The 19,572-nt window shown below is 33.2% G+C and overlaps 1 protein-coding gene and 1 long non-coding RNA gene across 6 annotated transcripts in view; one reads left to right on the plus strand and one right to left on the minus strand.

The window, feature by feature from the left end:
• The window catches only part of LOC137658439 (Krueppel-like factor 6), a 97,858-nt gene that overhangs the window by 73,042 nt on the left and 5,244 nt on the right, over window positions 1-19,572 (plus strand). For all 5 annotated transcript variants that reach the window (XR_011047330.1, XM_068393160.1, XM_068393158.1 and 2 more), the window contains 4 exons: window positions 7,138-7,239; window positions 7,847-8,030; window positions 14,366-14,474; window positions 18,920-19,293. Coding sequence is in view for 4 of the 5 variants with exons in the window: in XM_068393160.1 (XP_068249261.1) it covers window positions 7,138-7,239; window positions 7,847-8,030; window positions 14,366-14,474; window positions 18,920-19,293 (769 nt within the window). In the remaining variant the exon portion in view is untranslated. The remainder of the gene's footprint in view (window positions 1-7,137; window positions 7,240-7,846; window positions 8,031-14,365; window positions 14,475-18,919; window positions 19,294-19,572) is intronic.
• The window catches only part of LOC137658440 (uncharacterized), a 359,159-nt gene continuing 346,832 nt past the window's right edge, over window positions 7,246-19,572 (minus strand). The window contains exon 3 of the long non-coding RNA XR_011047331.1: window positions 7,246-7,383. This is a non-coding gene — a long non-coding RNA (uncharacterized lncRNA). The remainder of the gene's footprint in view (window positions 7,384-19,572) is intronic.

Consider the following 19,572-nt stretch of genomic DNA (forward strand, 5'->3'; position numbering starts at 1 on the left):
CTCAAAATAGGCTGAATACCTCTGGCAGGATGAGACCTCAAAATAGGCTGAATACCTCTGGCAGGATGAGACCTCAAAATAGGCTGAATACCTCTGGCAGGATGAGACCTCAAAATAGGCTGAATACCTCTGATAGGATGAGATCTTAAAATAAGCTGAATATCAATGGCAGAATGACACTTCAAAATAGGCTGAATCCCTCTGGCAGACTGAAACATCTAAAGAGGCTGTATATGTGTAGTAAGATGAGGTATCAGAATGGGCTGAATATCAGATAAAAGGAGACATCAAAGTAAGCTGTATAACTCCGTTAGGCTGAGACATCAAAACAAGACTGAATATCTGTGGTGTTATGAAACTTTAAAATAGGTTGTGAAACTGTTGGTAGGATTGTGAATTTTTAGAGGCTGAATATCTCGTTAGGCAAAGTTCCTGGGATTTAGTCAGCTAATCTACGTCCTGTAAATTATATAGGACTTCTAAGAAGAGATTCTGTATCGTAACTTCAAAGAAAAATGTCGCAAGAATTTAAATGGTTTTCTCGCAAGAAGCATTCTCTCTCTCTCTCTCTCTCTCTCTCTCTCTCTCTCTCTCTCTCTCTCTCTCTCTCTCTCTCTCTCTCCAAGACCTTCAGGGTCTTTGCAGGTCTTTGGGCGTGTTAGGTGGTCATATATGCTTCTCTTCTGCATGTGTATCCGTTTAGCTCTGTGGATTAAGAAGGTACAGTGAAAAAAAAGAATGAAGTTCCGGCTTTATTTTGACCAAACATATTTTTTTCGAGCATTTATCCTTATATTACATATGTTGTAAATTCATTAAGAATGTGCTACTCTAGCAGTAATAATTTATTGCACTGCTTGCAATAATTTTATTCGTTGTATATCCTAGTTTGATTTCTTTCAAGATGGGGGGTAAATCTGATGTCTGGGACTGGAAGTCAACGTGTGCACAAAATTTGTGTCACTAACATTAGACTTCATCTTAACGTTGGAACTTTTGCCGAAAAGACTGTCCTGTGTATAAAAAACACTAACTATTGATTACATATCATATGTATGGCATCTAGATCTATGTTATAATATTATCATTATTTGCTAAGCTACAATCTTAGTTGGAAAAGCAGGATGCTATAAGCCCAGGGGCTCCAACAGGGAAAATAGCCCAGTGAGGAAAGGAAACAAGGAAATAATAAAATATTTTCAGAACAGTAACAACATTAAAATAAATTTGTTTTAAGATATTGTTGACAAAAATGTTCGCGTGACCGAAGAATGTGAATATATAGATATCAAATTGTTTTTACATAATAATTTCGGTATATTTCAGGCGATTCAATATCGAAAGGGCCTAATAAATCATGTAAATATTAACTATGCTTGTTGCACGCTTATAATTTGACGAAACGATACCATTACTTCTTATTTTGTTTATTTATTTCCTTCTTTCCCTACCTCACTGGGCTATTTTTCCCTGTTGGAGCCCTTGGACTTACAGCATCTTGATTTTCCAACTATGGTTATAGCTTGTCTTGTTATAATAATAATAATAATAATAATAATAATAATAATAATAATAATAATAATAATAATAATAATAATAATAATAATAATAATAATAATAGAAATTTAAAAAATAATGCCTAGAATACTTGTTATCCAATAAACCGCTTGTCATTATTTTTCATTAATCGTTTTAAAGATCTTCTCTCTCTCTCCCCCTTTATCCGTGGGAGATTTTCCAGCTCCTCTCTCTCTCTCTCTCTCTCTCTCTCTCTCTCTCTCTCTCTCTCTCTCTCTGTGTGTGTGTGTGTGTGTGTGTCCTTTGCCTGTGGGAAGTTTTTCCAGCTCTCTCTCTCTCTCTCTCTCTCTCTCTCTCTCTCTCTCTCTCTCTCTCTCTCTGTGTGTGTGTGTGTCCTTTGCCTGTGGGAAGTTTTCCAGCTCTCTCTCTCTCTCTCCTCTCTCTCTCTCTCTCTCTCCTCTCTCTCTCTCTCTCTCTCTGTGTGTGTGTGTGTCCTTTGCCTGTGGGAAGTTTTCCAGCTCTCTCTCTCTCTCTCTCTCTCTCTCTCTCTCTCTCTCTCTCTCTCTCTCTCTCTCTCTCCACCTGCGGGAGGTTTTCCAGAAATCATTTCACATCTTTTAATTTTTGGAAGGTACCCATGCGATCATGCGAGGAAGCGTGCTCCCTAACGACCCCTCCCGTATGCATAATTACTATTTGAAGATACTTATCTTGTGGTATCGAAGGTGGAAATATTCAATAAGGGTCATGCCCCGACATACCCTTCCTCACGTATGCCGCGGTACCCCCTATGAGGGTTCGGGGTATAGGAAAGGGGGGGAGGAACCTCTTTCGAGGCACCGAGGGGTGTGTCGTGGCTTTTACAAAAGGCAGTTATATTGTCCAGTAAATTTGGTATTGTTTAGATATTTGAAAGTTGAAATCTGCTCTCCTTTATTCTTTAAAATACTTAAGTTTTATTTTTTGGTTTAATTTTTAACTTTAAATATATGTCAGTTTCATTTTGATCTTTTTTTTAACTTTAAATATTTGAAAGTTTCAGTTTGCTCTTATTTATTTTAACTTTTAAATATTTCAAAGTTTCATTTTGATCGCATTTATTTTCACTTTAAATATTTGAAAGTTTGATTTTGATCTCATTTATTCTAACTAAATATTTGAAAGTTTGATTTTGATCTCATTTATTCTAACTAAATATTTGAAAGTTCCACTGCACGTCACTTGTCTCAAGAATACTCTATCGGATAGATGAAATTTTAAATGTGATCATTCGGGGAAGAAAGTTTTTTTTGTAAATGATATCTTTAATTTTTCTTCTTCCAAAAATCTTTGTGAAAGTTAAGTTTCCAGAACTAGTAATTTTAATTGACCACCTTACTTGTCCACTTATCAAAAATTATAATAGAAGGGAAATCGTGGTGATTGTTAATGTGTTTTTTAAAGAAAATAAAAACAATGTACATTTTATGTATAAAAACAGCGCAAGACCTCTATGAATAAGTAAGGGTTTGAATGTAGAGAGAGAGAGAGAGAGAGAGAGAGAGGAGAGGAGAGAGAGAGAGAGAGAGAGAGAGAGAGAGAGAGAGAGAGAGAGGCGCAATAATGATATGCTGAATTCAATATGTTTCATCTTGACTTTATTATTGGAGATTATTTATATCACAACGTGAAATTCCATTATTTGTAATCTTGATTACTTGAAAAATTCCAAGAAACGATTTTATTCTTAATTTACATTTACTGCATAAATTGGATTAATAATATAATTTCAATGGTAAGATTAATAATGTAAACACAAGTTAATGTCGCGCTAAAAAGAAAAACCGATACCACTTAAGTTTGCATATTTAGATAGCGCATCCTTGTGTGTGAACGCCATTTACGCCACTATTTAAGTTTTAATTAGTGTAAGAACAACTCATAAAATCATGGAGAACATCAGATAAAAAGATCCAATGACTAACTGTTCATGTCTTTAATGTGTAAAATATACAAAATGTGGCTTCAAAGAAAATTATGAATATTTAAGTAAATTTGCTCCAATGACATCCCTCAGAATAAGTAGCCTCGAAACTAAATACTTCACTGTTAAAGAAAAAATAAACATTGAATTTTGAGTTTACTCGAGAATTGAAGCTGGATAGAAAATAATTAATTTTGAGTTCACTCTAGAGAAGTGAGGCTGGATCGAAAATAGAATTTTTCCTGACCATCCATATGAATTTTGAATTCACTCTCGAGAATTGAAGCTGGGTCGAAAATAGAATATTTCCTGACCATCCATCCATATGAATTTTGAGGTCTCTCGAGAAGTGAGGCTGGATCGAAAATATAATTTTTTCCTGACCATCCATCCATATGAATTTTGAGTTCACACTCGAAAATTGAAGCTGGATCGAAAATAGAATTTTTCCTGACCATCCATATGAATTTTGAATTCACTCTCGAGAAGTGAGGCTGGATCGAAAATAGAATTTTTCCTGACCATCCATTCATATGAATTTTGAGTTCACACTCGAAAATTGAAGCTGGATCGAAAATATAATTTTTCCTGACCATCCATCCATATGAATTTTGAGTTCACACTCGAAAATTGAAGCTGGATCGAAAATAGAATTTTTCCTGACCATCTATCCATATGAATTTTGAGTTCACACTCGAGAATTGAAGCTGGATAGAAAATATAATTTTTTCTGACCATCCATATGAATTTTGAATTCACTCTCGAGAAGTGAAGCTGGATCGAAAATAGAATTTTTCCTGACCATCCATTCATATGAATTTTGAGTTCACACTCGAGAATTGAAGCTGGATCGAAAATAGAATATTTCCTGACCATCCATCCATATGAATTTTGAGTTCATACTCGAGAATTGAAGCTGGATCGAAAATAGAATATTTCCTGACCATCCATCCATATGAATTTTGAGTTCATACTCGAGAATTGAAGCTGGATCGAAAATAGAATTTTTCCTGACCATCCATCCATATGAATTTTGAGTTCATACTCGAGAATTGAAGCTGGATCGAAAATAGAATTTTTCCTGACCATCCATCCATATGAATTTTGAGTTCACTCGAGAAGTGGAACTGGATCGAAAATAGAATTTTTCATGACCATCCATCCATATGAATTTTGAGTTCACTCGTGAAGTGGAACTGGATAGAAAATAATGAATTTTCCCCGACAATCCATCCATATGAATTTTGAGGTCACTCTTTTGAAGTGAGGCTGGATCGAAAATAGAATTTTCCCCGACCATCCTTCCATATGAATTTTAAGTTCACTCGAGAAGTGAAACTGGATCGAAAATAGAATTTTTCCTGACTATCCTTCCATATGAATTTTAAGTTCACTCTCTGAAGTGAGGCTGGATCGAAAATAGAATTTTTCCTGACCATCCATCCATATGAATTTTGAGTTCACTCGAGAAGTGGAACTGGATAGAAAATAATGAATTTTCCATACGGACGATGGCTACGAGTTGATGGCCTATTGTCGCCACGTCATGCAAGGCCGTCCCCCTCTATTGTGCAAAGGAAGCCTGCACAAAAGGTAAAAGGGAATAGAATTTCGTCTGATAATCAATCATCGGCAGAGTTGATGTGTAATCCTGAAAAATTGGGGTGTTCATTATGAACTGCAAGGACACGGGAGTTAGAGAGAGAGAGAGAGAGAGAGAGAGAGAGAGAGAGAGAGAGAGAGAGAGAGAGAGAGAGAGAGAGAGAGAGAAAGAGAGAGAGAGAGAGAGATTTGAAGTTTTCTTAATAGTTAGTATTTTCTATTATTACTTGCTTTACTTTAAGGTCTGCTTTATTGGTCATATCAGTAAAGAGAGAGAGAGAGAGAGAGAGAGAGAGAGAGAGAGAGAGAGAGAGAGAGATTTGAAATTTTCTTAATAGTTAGTAATTTTTTTATTATTACTTTACTTTAAGGTCTGCTTTACTGGTCCTATCAGTAAAGTGAGAGAGAGAGAGAGAGAGAGAGAGAGAGAGAGAGAGAGAGAGAGAGAGAGAGAGAGAGAGATATGATTTGAAGTTTTCTTAATAGTAGTACTTTTTTATCACAAGACTCTATACTGAACAGTATTCTAGAAGTTTTATTCCAACTGTGACCAAGTTGTGGAATTATCTTCCTGATCGTATAGTTGAATCAGTAGAACTTCAAAAGTTCAAACCTGTAGCCAATGTTATGTTAACAGGCTGGCATAAGTCTTTTTATCGTTTATATATGACATATTGTTTTGATGTTACTGTTTTAGAATATTTTATTGTTAATTTGTTCTCATCGTTTATTTATTTCCTAATTTCCTTTCTTCACTGGGCTTTTTTTTTTTACCTGTTGGAGCCCTTGGGTTTATAGTATCTTGCTTTTTCCTACTAGGGCTGTAGCTCGGCTAATAATAATAATAATAATAATAATAATAATAATAATAATAATAATAATAATAATAATAATAATAATAATAATAATAATAATAATAATAATACACTTAAGCATGCGTTTGTGCTAAAATGTGATTCAATGAGCATAAGAGAAAGTAGCAAGTCTTTTGAGGGAAAATACTCATTATTAGGTCTTCATTGCGCAATTTTATTTTTTATTTAATGACTGACTGACAATATTAATTTCATTCAGACTGATTTTTGAGTATTGATTGTATACGATTTGACTACGTGACAATCTGCGTCCTGATTATTTTACATGAAAGTTCAAATTATATTTTGTTTTGAATTTATTGTTACAAGTGAGAGGTCAAACGATGTATTTGGTCATTAATTTCTAGTTTTTGTGTGGAACGTTGTTGGTGACTTAGACCAAAGACTTGTTTTGTTTAATTGGGATTTGTTGATCATGTCAAAGTGATTTGGATGAACTGATAATTCCTTTTCTTTTTGGATTAGTTAAGATTTAGATCATTTACTAACTGATATGTTGAAATTTGGTTTTAATCAGTTTGATTAGATTAATTCACCAGAGATTTGATTACACTTTTAGATTTGTTAAATGCTAAATATAACATAGGAAAATTAAATGTAATATATTTATTTTTAATGTATAATTTCATGCATTCTCTCTTATGCAGTGGTTATAAATAATTAGATCTTTATAAAATACCCTTTCAGTGAATTTTATATTTTTGATATAATATTTGTTCATCTAATTTACTTAATCTTCAAGTTAATCATCGAAAATTAATTGAAAGGCTATATTATACTCCCTTGGGTTCCATTGATATTTTATTATACAATTTTAATTTAAAGTTAATGAATTCAAAATTAATCAAAATGCTGGAGTTCCATTGTTATTTTTATATACAATTTTCCTCTAAGTCATTCCATGAAAATTAATTGAAGTGATGAATTATTAATTGAAATGCTGGAGTTCCATTGTTATTTTTATATACAATTTTAATTTAAAGTTAATGATTTCAAAATTAATCAAAATGCTGGAGTTCCATTGTTATTTTTATATACAATTTTCCTCTAAGTCATTCCATGAAAATTAATTGAAGTGATGATAACTCCATTGTGTTCCTGTTATTTTGTATCTACAATTAAGTATTTTAATTTATCTGCATAGATGTTTCATTCCTTTTCTTCTTCTTGTTCTTGCAGCGTGTAGGCGTGAGTGAGGGCGTCAGCTTTGCCCCAGTGCTGCTTAAGGTACCAGCCCTAGCCAAGCGTTCAATCATGCATCCTAATATGACATCCAAGGAGGTGAGAACATTTCTATCGCGAGGTATTTTTACTCTCAACGTTGTTGCAAAGGTCGCTGGTCTGTGTAGCATTCAAAATAAAAGGACCTTGCCTTGCTCTGGGAGGTGAAATCGTTTCCGGTTTAGATCGATCGCTGGTGCAATACTGAAATGAAAAAAAGAATGATTTTCAAAAGAATGCTAAACTGAACATGTGTTATTTGGCAAATTAAAAGTTTACTAATTGGTTCATTACAAAAATTATGGTTGTTTATTTATTTGGTTAATTATAAAATTATATGGTTAATTGATAATTTATTATTTGGCTAATTAAAAGTTTATGTAAAAGCTTTACCATTATATTATACTATATATTATAACTCAGATTTTAAAAATTATAATTTGTATGATTCTGGATCAAAAATCAAAAGAGCATAGTGTTAAATATAAACAAAATTCGACCACTATATTCAGTTTAGTGCAATTTTAATTTCATCCAGCACATATAAGAGAGCTTTTAGTCTACTATTTACAAATTTTAATATCATTTAACATACAACAGAGCTACTTACATAAAATCTACTAAAGAAAATTTTGATTGTAAGTCCCTATCCTTTTTATTCTTTCAGGCTGAGGTTCCCCCGGAACAGGTGGAACCTGTGGACCTTAGCGTAAGGGCCACCAAGACGTCAACTGATTCTCAACACACAAATTGCAAGACGCTCAAGGATCACCCCGGAGTCGTCCTCAAAGTACCCACATTCCCATCCTTTGCCCTTCAAACCCTCGGCCTCGACCTCTCGCTAAAAGCAGGTGAGTGGTGTCTTGATTTTTGCAATTTTTGAAGGTGTTGCTTTTGTTAGGAAGACTCTTATTGGATCTGAAAAGAGTAGGATGGTTAAGTTATATATAGCCTTGAGGAAAAAAAAAATAGGTAGGGTGATGTTTATCGTAGGCGTAAAATGTATATGACGAAAACTATTTGGCATTTACTCAAAAGGAAAAATTAGGGTAGGACAATTCATATTTGGCCTTAGGCAAAATATAGAAGGTAGGATGATGAGCTTTAAATAGACCTTTGGCGAAACAAAATGAGAAGAGGGGGATGAACATAATGGGTTTATTGAAAAACGAATAGATGAATTTTTTTGGGGGGGGGGGTGGGGGGGACACCAAGCAAAACCTTGTTTAAAGTCAATTTCGCCTTAAGCAAAATCGGTTGGATGGAGTGAGCTTATTGACCGTAGTCAAAAGAAATCAGTTAGGATAGACTTATCTGACCTTTAGCCAAATTATTAGTTTTCATTAAATCCCTCTTTATCTTGATTGATTTAATTTTTATATATCCCTTACCAAAGAGTGATCATTTCTTTCTCGATAATCCATTTGAAAAGTAGGTTAAAGAACCACTACTCAACAAGCAAAGCTCAAGGGGCAACTATAGGTCAGCCATGAAAAAAAAACAGACCTGACCTCACTCAAATGAATTGGTTGGCCGTAATGCAAGTGTTGCAATTAATCATACTCCAGAAGACGACCCCTTCTTGACCTTCTCCATTGTGCAATCGTTATTTGAGTCAAAAAGATTGAATCTTAATTTTTGTACGGGATTTCTGGTTTTTTTAGAGATGGCAAATTCATTAATCTTTTGTTCGTAATCTCTATAATAGGTTCTTTGAAATGACATGTAGGTTGATAAAGCGTAATCGTGGGTTAAATTAGATATTGATTATGGAAAGTTGATTATTCAATTACCTTTGAAATGTCGACTAATGTTTGTACATAGAGAAAATTTGAGACGCCAAATACAGAATTTTTTTCTTATTCGAAGCAGAGAAAATTTGAGACGCCAAATACAGAATATTTTTCTTATTCGAAGCACATTGTTGTGGAACAAACTTTGAGATGTTGAATGACTTGATTAGGCAGACATAAGGAAATTTGGCAAACCAATTAAGGAACATTTACAACTCTCATTTCTCATTTGAGACCTTGAATGACTAAAATTCGATAAAGAAAATGATTAGTTATGGGATACAGGGAAACTCAACTTGAGACGTTGAATGACGACTAGACAATAAACCAAATGATTTAGAATCAGGATCAACAAGTTTGTTTTAGGAAAACTTAATTTTTAGATGTTGAATGAAGGTGCTCTCATTTAACCCGATGAATGACTGATTAAAGGGAGAGAAAAATGACAGACCAGTTAATTTAGGTCAAGTTTGCTCTAGAAACATTTAAGTTGAGATGTTGAAGGACTTTAGGCTTAGGGAAACCAATTGATTTAGAAAGTTTGACCAAGTATTTTACTACCAAATCTGTTCTCATTGGTAGCACATCAATTGAATGGTGTAGGAAACTTAAGTACCAATTTAGAAATAGGGGAAACTTGACCGACCAATTCAACTTACGACTGACTGTTCTCTTTTGGAGCACAGAGGTGTATTTGAGATATCAATTAACTTTGAAATTTTGAAACCTTGAGATTAGACAGACCAAAATTTCTTACACATAACCAACTTTGTTCTCATTCAAAACACTACTGTATGAAATTTTGAAACCTTGAGATTAGACAGACCAAAATTTCTTACACATAACCAACTTTGTTCTCATTCAAAACACTACTGTATGTAGAATTCAGATATCAGTTAACTTTGAAATGTTAAATGACCTGTATTGGGATAGGGGAAACACAACTTTGAACCGTTGAGATTGATTTGAAGAACAACTGAATATCAAAGAAAAAGAATTACAGGCCAAAAAACTAGACTTTCTTTGTTTTCTTTCAAGATGTTGAATGATCGGAATAAGATTACCAAGGAAAAAAACCAGGCATTGTTTTTAATTGACAGGGCAAAAAAATATTAAACTGAGGACGAAAATTAGAATAACTGGCCTTTGTTTTTCATTCAAGACGTTTTTAGATAGAGAGAAAATTTGACCAGTAAACTGAGGACGAAAATAAGAAATGACAGGACAAAAAATCAGTCAAGACTTTCATACAGGGCAAAAAATCAGTCAAGACTTTCATTCAAGACGTTTATATAGAAACGACAGTAAGATTGACAGGGAAAAATCAGACAAACTTTTTCATTCAAGATGTTTTATAATATAGAAATCACAGTAAGATTGACAGGGCAAAATACCAGACAGACTTTTTCATTCAAGACGTTTTATAATATAGAAACGACAATAAGATTGACAGGACAGAAACGACAATAAGATTGGCAGGGCAGATTACCAGACAGACTTTTTCATTCAAGACGTTTTATAATATAGAAATGACAACAAGATTGACAGACTTTTTCATTCATAGTCATTCAAGACGTTTTATAATATAGAAATGACAACAAGATTGACAGACTTTTTCATTCATAGAAACGACAATTTCATTCAAGACGTTGTATATGACAGACTTTTTCATTCATAGTCATTCAAGACGTTTTATAATATAGAAATGACAACAAGATTGACAGACTTTTTCATTCATAGAAACGACAATTTCATTCAAGACGTTGTATAATATAGAAACGACAACAAGATTGACAGACTTTTTCATTCATAGAAACGACAACAAGATTGACATTGACAGACTTTTTCATTAGACGTTTTATAATATAGAAGCGACAGTAAGATATCTAGACAGACTTTTTCATTAGACATTTTATAATATAGAAACGACAGTAAGACGTTTTATAATATAGAAGCGACAGTAAGATATCTAGACCGACTTTTTCATTAGACATTTTATAATATAGAAACGACAGTAAGCTATCTAGACCGATTTTTTCATTAGACATTTTATAGTATAGAAACGACAGTAAGATTGACAGGGCAAGAAATCCAGACAGACTTTTTCATAAGACGTTTTATAATATAGAAACGACAATTTCATTCAAGACGGTTTTATAATATAGAAACGACAGATTGACAGGGAAAAAAATCAGACGTTTTATAATGTAGAAATGACAGTAAGACATGACAGAAACGACAAAAAGATTGACAGGGCAAAAAATCAGACTGACTTTTTCGTTAAACGTTTTATAATATAGAAACGACAATAAGATTGACAGGGCAAAAAATCAGACTGACTTTAATGAAAGACGTTTTATAATATGGAAACGACAATAAGATTGACAGGTAATATAGAGACGACAATAAGATTGACAGGGCAAAAAATCAGACTGACTTTTTCATCAGACGTTTTATAATATAGAAACGACAATAAGATTGACAGGGCAAAAAATCAGACTGACTTTTTCATCAGACGTTTTATAATATAGAAACGACAATAAGATTGACAGGGCAAAAAATCAGACTGACTTTAATGAAAGACGTTTTATAATATGGAAACGACAATAAGATTGACAGGGCAAAATACCAGATAGACTTTTTCATTAGACGTTTCATAATATAGAAACGACAATTTCATTCAAGACGTTTTATAATATAGAGGACAGTAAGATTGACAGGGCAAAATACCAGACAGACATTTTCATTAGACGTTTCATAATATAGAGACGACAGTAAGATTGACAGGACAGAACGACAATAAGATTGACAGGGCAAAATACCAGACAGACTTTATATTATAAAACGACGACAGTAAGATTGACAGGACAGAACAGAACGACAATAAGATTGACAGGTAATATAGAGACGACAATAAGATTGACAGGGCAAAAAATCAGACTTTTTCATTCAAGACGTTTTTAATATTGAAACGACAATAAGATTGACAGGTAATATAGAGACGACAATAAGATTGACAGGGCAAAAAATCACAGACTTTTTTCATTCAAGACGTTTTATATATAGAAACGACAGTAAGATTGACTAGGCAAAATACCACACATACTTTTTCATTAGACGTGTTATATAATATAGAAACGGCAGTAAGATTGACAGGGTAAAAATATCAGACAGACTTTTTCATTCAAGACGTTTTTTTGATAATATAGAGCGAGGTAAAATTTCACCAGTAAACTGAGGACGAAAATAAGACAAGACAGACTTGACGTTTTCATAAGATTGACAGCAAAAAACCCAGACAGACTGTTTTCATTCAAAAATTTTTAATATTGCAAAGAGACAGCAAAAAACCAAGACAGACTGTTTTCATTCAAAAAGTATATTGCTAAGAAATTATAATATGATTACAATAAATTTACAAATTTGATTTGATAGAGAAAACTGGGGTCGGAAATTAAATTTTGATCAAAAATTTTTAATATTGCAAAGAGACAGCAAAAAACCCAGACTGTTTTCATTCAAAAAGTATATTGCTAAGAAATTATAATATGATTACAATAAATTTACAAATTTGATTTGATAGAGAAAACTGGGGTCGGAAATTAAATTTGATCTACTAAATAAAATAGGACGAAAATCTAAATTTGACATACTGTACTTTATTTGACCATCTTTTATTCCCATTCAAAGCAATATATCAGGGAACTTGATTCTCTGTAGTGTGAAAATGGCCAGACCACAAAACTAAGACCTACTATCAGATTTTACCAAAATAACTAGATCGATAATGTTCTCATGCTGTAGAGGACGTTAACATTAAGGGAAAATTGACAGTCAAAATAGCTAGATCGATAATGTTCTCATGCTGTAGAGGACGTTAACATATAATGTTCTCATGCTGTAGAGGACGTTAACATTAAGGGAAAATTGACAGTCAAAATAACTAGATCGATAATGTTCTCATGCTGTAGAGGACGTTAACATTATCAGGGAAAATTGACAGTTGGTATAGGACATGTAGGTCTTTTGACTAGGGTAACTGGGAGATATTGACGGCTAGCAAGCTGTGAGACTGGTTGATTTAGAGAATAAAAATATCTTTTTGATACAGGATGCTATGGGTTGGACATGGAAAATTGAGAGACCAGTGGTGTTATAATGATTGAGGTTTAGGTGTCATTCGTACTTTAAAGAACAACTAGATTTTAGTTTACATAGATAAACACATAAGACTTCAACTTGGGTTTGCAATAAGCACTCAGAGACACAAAATTTATCCACCTAGTTTATATTTCACTTGAGACGAATATGAATATTAAAAATTTTCAAAGTTGGGACGACTGGGCCCATTGAGAGAGAGAATTAATATCGTTAGACTTCTGGCGGCTTTGGTAAGCTATATAAACTGAATGGCCCCACCACCGAAAGCTACATTATCAAATGAAATTGAGAGTCGGTAATGTTTTGGAGATATGGGGAAATGCATGTGTTTACACGATTAATTAATATTTTCCTTGTTTTCTTGGACGACTGACAAGAATATTGATCGACATATCTTAATAATTAGAGAAACTATTTTTTCACAAGGCAGCTAATATAATGAAGAGAAAGAAAATAAACCTGGCCGTAACGTTAAAACTCATTCACGGGGTTCCTCAAAAGTTGTTTGTCTCTAACATGTTGAAGAAATACAACCATTAGGGAAATCATTGGTCTGTGCTAACATAGATTGATTACGCTGGTTTATATGCTATAGAGAGTGGTCTTTTCCTAGACACCTACGGTCTGGAAATACACTGGCATACATAATGGGTGCTAATGGTGAAAGTTCGTAGTGATGAGGAGCGCAGCTATTGTCAAATGGTAATGGGAAAGATGCCCATCATTATAGTAATGCGGAATGGGAGGGCAGCTGTGTTGGGTGAAATGGGGATTCCTTCTGCCTGAGGTGTAAAGAATTAAGTAGGTATTAATTTTGTTGAGACGTAATATTTACAGTGTATAGCAAGTTCATGATGTTTGTCAAAAGAAAAATTCAAATATATTGTTCTGTGTGTTACTGTCACATTCCTTCATAAATGTGCTTTGTTAGTAGTGATTGCTATTATATAATTCGTACCCAATAATATATAGATATAGCCATGGTCAAAATTTTTAGCAGACTATTTAGATTTTACTTTTGGTACAATTTTCAAATGTAAAAGACAATGCTTATGTTATTTTGAAAAACCTAGGAATTGTTATTTTTACTTCTGCTGCATTTATATGTAAAAACAAGTTTTATAAACTTTAAAGCTGTCCAACACAGACGATATTTATGATTTTTGAAAAACATTGGAATAAATGGCTATTTTTTGACGTGACTAAAATCCTGTTACTTTGTTTCATTGCAGTGAGTGAATCGCCGCCAAGCCCGGTCGCCCCATTCAGCGTTAGTTTGGAAGCCTTGAGGACGGGGTCGACGACTCTCCTAAATATACAGAAACTACACGAAACTTCCCTGTAAGTCGTCGTTATTGTTATATAATAAATAAGCTAAATTTTATGGGATTTTTCATATGATATAAATAAAAATATTCGGTGTTTTTAGTTAATCCAAATAAATGAATAAAATTTGGGATTGTAAATTAATTATAAACCTTAAATGGTATAAATAAAAAATATTCGGTGAACTTTAGTTAATCGAAATAAATGAATAAAATTTGGGATTGTAAATTAATTATAAACCTTAAATGGTATAAATAAAAAATATTCGGTGTTTTTAGTTAATCGAAATAAATGAATAAAATTTGAGATTGTAAATTAATTATAAACCTTAAATGGTATAAATAAAAAATATTCGGTGTTTTTAGTTAATCGAAATAAATGAATAAAATTTGAGACTGTAAATTAATTATATAAACCTTAAATCGAAAGTGAATATAATATTAAACTCCAAATCGTAAACGGTGTATGACAAGATCTATTCATATGACATGTGTTACCTAAGATAAAGCAGAGGATCTATATTTCGGCATAAATTATGTATAGAAACATTTTAATAAAACAGTAAAAAAATAAATAATTTAAAACTGGCAAAATTGAACATTAAGAACAATTTAGAACAGGCTAAATTGAACATAAACAATTCAAAACAAGCTAAATTGAAACATAAACGAAGAAAAACAATTCAAAACAAGCTAAATTGAATTGCATAAACGAAGATAAACAATTCAAAACAAGCTAATTTGAAAAACACTTTAAAACAGGGCTAAATTGAACGTAAACGAAGAAATAACAATTTAGAATAGGCTAAATTGAACACAAACGAAGAAAAACAATTTAGAATAGGCTAAATTGAACATAAACGAAGAAAAACAATTTAAAAACGAAGAAAAACAATTCTTAGAATAGGCTAAATTGAACATAAACGAAGAGGCTAAATTGAACATAAACGAAGAAAAACAATTTAGAATAGGCTAAATTGAACATAAACGAAGAAAAACTAATTTAAAATATAGGCTAAATTGAAAAACAGGCTAAATGGAACATAGACGAAGAAAACCCAACAGGCTAAATTGAACGTAAACGAAGAAAAACAATTTAAAACGGGCAGAAGTGAATAAAACAGTAAAAAAAATAAGTTTAAACCATTTAAACAGGCTAAATTGAATAAAACAGTAAAATTTATAAACAATTTAAAACAGGCTAAATTGAATAAACATTAAAATAATGAAAAATAGGCTAAATTGAATAAAACAGTAAAAAAAATCTTGGAACACTATATTTAATAGCCGTTGTGATATTTAAAAACAATTTTAACTATTCCTACATGAAAATTTCAATGATTTTAAGACGAAATAATCTGGCTGTTTAAAGTTTTAAGAATTCAAACGATGATAATTGTTGTACTATTCCGAGAACATTTTATTTTAAATAAACCACTCAATAATCTAACAAATTATACTGTGATTTATATTATGATTTCACAATAGAAACTGAAAGATGTACTACAAGAAAAACAAAATACGTAATGACTTATTTAAACGAACCAATAAAATTCTACAACTAATTTTTTCAAACTAAATTTAATTCACATTTAAGTAAGATATTATAAAGTAACTGAAATCTATAATTTCCCAATAAAAACAATCAAAATACGTAGTGAGCTATTTAAACAATAACATGCAATTATACGTAACTTGATTAAAGTTTCAGTGCTGTTTTATGAACTGTCCTAAACACATGTTTTAAAAGTTTGGGTTTGTTCCAATGCTTTCTAACTGTGATTTAAATCGAAACAAGTGTAATACTAGAGTGCTAAAAAAGGGGATCAAATTTTATGGGATGACTTATGAAAACGATTGCACATTTGCCCAAAGTTTCTTTAAATAATCCTGTGTAAGGTGTATCACGAGTACACCGAACTATAAAACTTTTACCCGTAATATTTGAAAGAACCATGAAGCCTACAAAGTCAAAACAACACTTCTTATTGTAAACTTCCGTAGATTCGTATTTGTTCGTCTTTGGTAAAACAGAGTATATAGATATACTCGGGAATATCGTATCGATGTGTTACTTTAGAAAAAAAAATGATAAGTATCTGGAGGAGGGATAAGTAATTCAAAATACACTCCATGCCTCTAGATAAAGTCCTGAATATTTTGAACAAAATATATATATGATATTTAATATTCAATTAAGCTTTTTATTTCCCCTTTAATGTAGATTAGAAAAACTTTCAATTTCCCCTAAGTACCTTCTCTCCCAAGCCTGATTTTCCTACGTACCATCTCTCCCGAGCCTGATTTATATCGCTATATTTTTAAGATGTAGCCTCCTCCTGCTCTAATTACTTCAAATATTCTTAAGCCTGATTTTGTGATGTATATGTCTACGAAAAATTAGCTTGAAATTATTGGACAAACAAGCCTATCGCGAAATGCTTTATAAATGCTATAAGAGCTCTTGGGCTAATCGTATTTTGCTTTTCAACCCGGGGTTGTAGGCTTGGCTAATAATAATAACGATAAAAATAATAATAATATTATTATTATTATTATTATTATTATTATTATTATTATTATTATTATTATTATTATAAATAATAATAATAATAATAACCAGTTACACTCTTATTAATGCTGTTGGGGCTTGTGTGCTTAGTATTTTTTTTTCTTTTTTTTTTTTTTTTTTTTCAACCAGGGTTGTAGCTTGGCTAGTAATATAATAACAACCAGTCAGACTCATGCAAACTTGATTTTTTCCCTTAGTTGCTCTTGGCCAATTGAGGTCTTTTGGCCAAACTTTTGTAGAATACTGTTAGCTGGTGCTCCTTGTCTTCGGACGAGTTCTGTAAAACCTTTTTAAATGAACGTGTTCTCTATCTATAGCTTTGCTAGTGATAATAACCAGCTAAACTCAGTTAAGCGAGCTGCTCTTGGCCACCCGAGTCATTCGACCAAGTTTTGCAAAATACTGTTAGCTGGTTACACCTTCATTTGACCAAGTTTTGCAAAATATTGTTAGCTGGATGCACCTTCATTTGACCAAGTTTTGCAAATTACTGTTAGCTGGTTGCACCTTCATTTGACCAAGTTTTGCAAAATACTGGTAGCTGGTTGCACCTTCATTTGACCAAGTTTTGCAAAATACTGTTTGCTGGTTGCACCTTCATTTGACCAAGTTTTGCAAAATACTGTTAGCTGGTTGCACCTTCATTTGACCAAGTTTTGCTAAATACTTTTAGCTGGTTGCACCTTCATCTGACCAAGTTTTGCAAAATACTGTTAGCTGGTTACACCTTCATTTGACCAAGTTTTGCAAAATACTGTTTGCTGGTTGCACCTTCATTTGACCAAGTTTTGCAAAATACTGTAGCTGGTTGCACCTTCATTTGACCAAGTTTTGCAAAATACTGTTAGCTGGTTGCACCTTCATTTGACCCAAGTTTTACAAAATACTGTTAGCTGGTTGCACCTTCATTTGACCAAGTTTTGCAAAATACTGTTAGCTGGTTGCACCTTCATTTGACCAAGTTTTGCAAAATACTGTTAGCTGGTTGCACCTTCATTTGACCAAGTTTTGCAAAATACTGTTAGCTGGTTGCATCTTCATTTGCCCAAGTTTTGCAAAATACTGTTAGCTGGTTGCACCTTCATTTGACCAAGTTTTGCAAAATACTGTTTGCTGGTTGCACCTTCATTTGACCAAGTTTTGCAAAATACTGTTTGCTGGTTGCACCTTCATTTGACCAAGTTTTGCAAAATACTGTAGCTGGTTGCACCTTCATTTGACCAAGTTTTGCAAAATACTGTTAGCTGGTTGCACCTTCATTTGACCCAAGTTTTACAAAATACTGTTAGCTGGTTACACCTTCATTTGACCAAGTTTTGTAAAATACTTTTAGCTGGTTGCACCTTCATCTGACCAAGTTTTGCAAAATACTGTTAGCTGGTTGCACCTTCATTTGACCAAGTTTTGCAAAATACTGTTTGCTGGTTGCACCTTCATTTGACCAAGTTTTGCAAAATACTGTTAGCTGGTTGCAGCTTCATTTGACCAAGTTTTATAAAATACTGTTAGCTGGCTGCACCTTCATTTGACCCAAGTTTTACAAAATACTGTTAGCTGGTTGCACCTTCATTTGACCAAGTTTTGCAAAATACTGTTTGCTGGTTGCACCTTCATTTGACCAAGTTTTGCAAAATACTGTAGCTGGTTGCACCTTCATTTGACCCAAGTTTTACAAAATACTGTTAGCTGGTTGCACCTTCATTTGACCCAAGTTTTACAAAATACTGTTAGCTGGTTGGACCTTCATTCGACCAAGTTTTACAAAATACTGTTAGCTGGTTGCACCTTCATTTGACCAAGTTTTGCAAAATACTGTTAGCTGGTTGCACCTTGTCTTTGTACGTCTTTTCTATAAAACTAATTGAATGATTGCTTTCTTACTCTGGCAGGGCGTTGTGTGGTAAAAGATCCTTGAGTGAAAGTCCCTCTCCACCTCCAGTATCCAGCTCAGGTCCACCCGCCGCTCACCTGTCTTCGGCAGTGTCCGTGTCCATGTCTTCTTCAGCTGCCGTGGCAGCCGCCGCAGCTGCTGCAGCTTCACTCCTTTCGCCATCCCATTCTTTCATCTCCTCCTCGTCGTCGCCTTCTTCGTCTCCTCCAACTCCACCGGTAGGGGCCAGACCCCCCGGGCGTCCTCCGCCTCCGCCAGCCGATTACACAGACGCCCTAAGGAGACGTAAGGTGCACAGGTGCGACTTCGAAGGCTGCGAAAAAGTTTACACCAAGAGTTCTCACCTAAAGGCGCATAAACGAACTCATACAGGTAAGAAGATTCTCATCTTGTTATAATTTCTTCCTTTAAGAAAATCTTCCTCTTATTTTCTTCTTACAAGAAAATCTTCATCTTGTTATTTTCTTCCTTCAAGAAAATCCTCATCTTGTTTTCTTCCTTTAAGAAATTTCCTCATCTTGTTTTTTGTAATGAAATCTTTTGTTATTTTCTTCAAGCAAATCCTCTTCTTGTTACTTTCTTCCTTCAAGAAAATCTTCATCTTATCATTTTCTTTCGGAAAATCGTTATTTTGTCATTTTCTTCCCTTTA

Source organism: Palaemon carinicauda, chromosome 19, assembly GCF_036898095.1.
Source record: "Palaemon carinicauda isolate YSFRI2023 chromosome 19, ASM3689809v2, whole genome shotgun sequence".
NCBI lineage: Eukaryota > Metazoa > Arthropoda > Malacostraca > Decapoda > Palaemonidae > Palaemon > Palaemon carinicauda.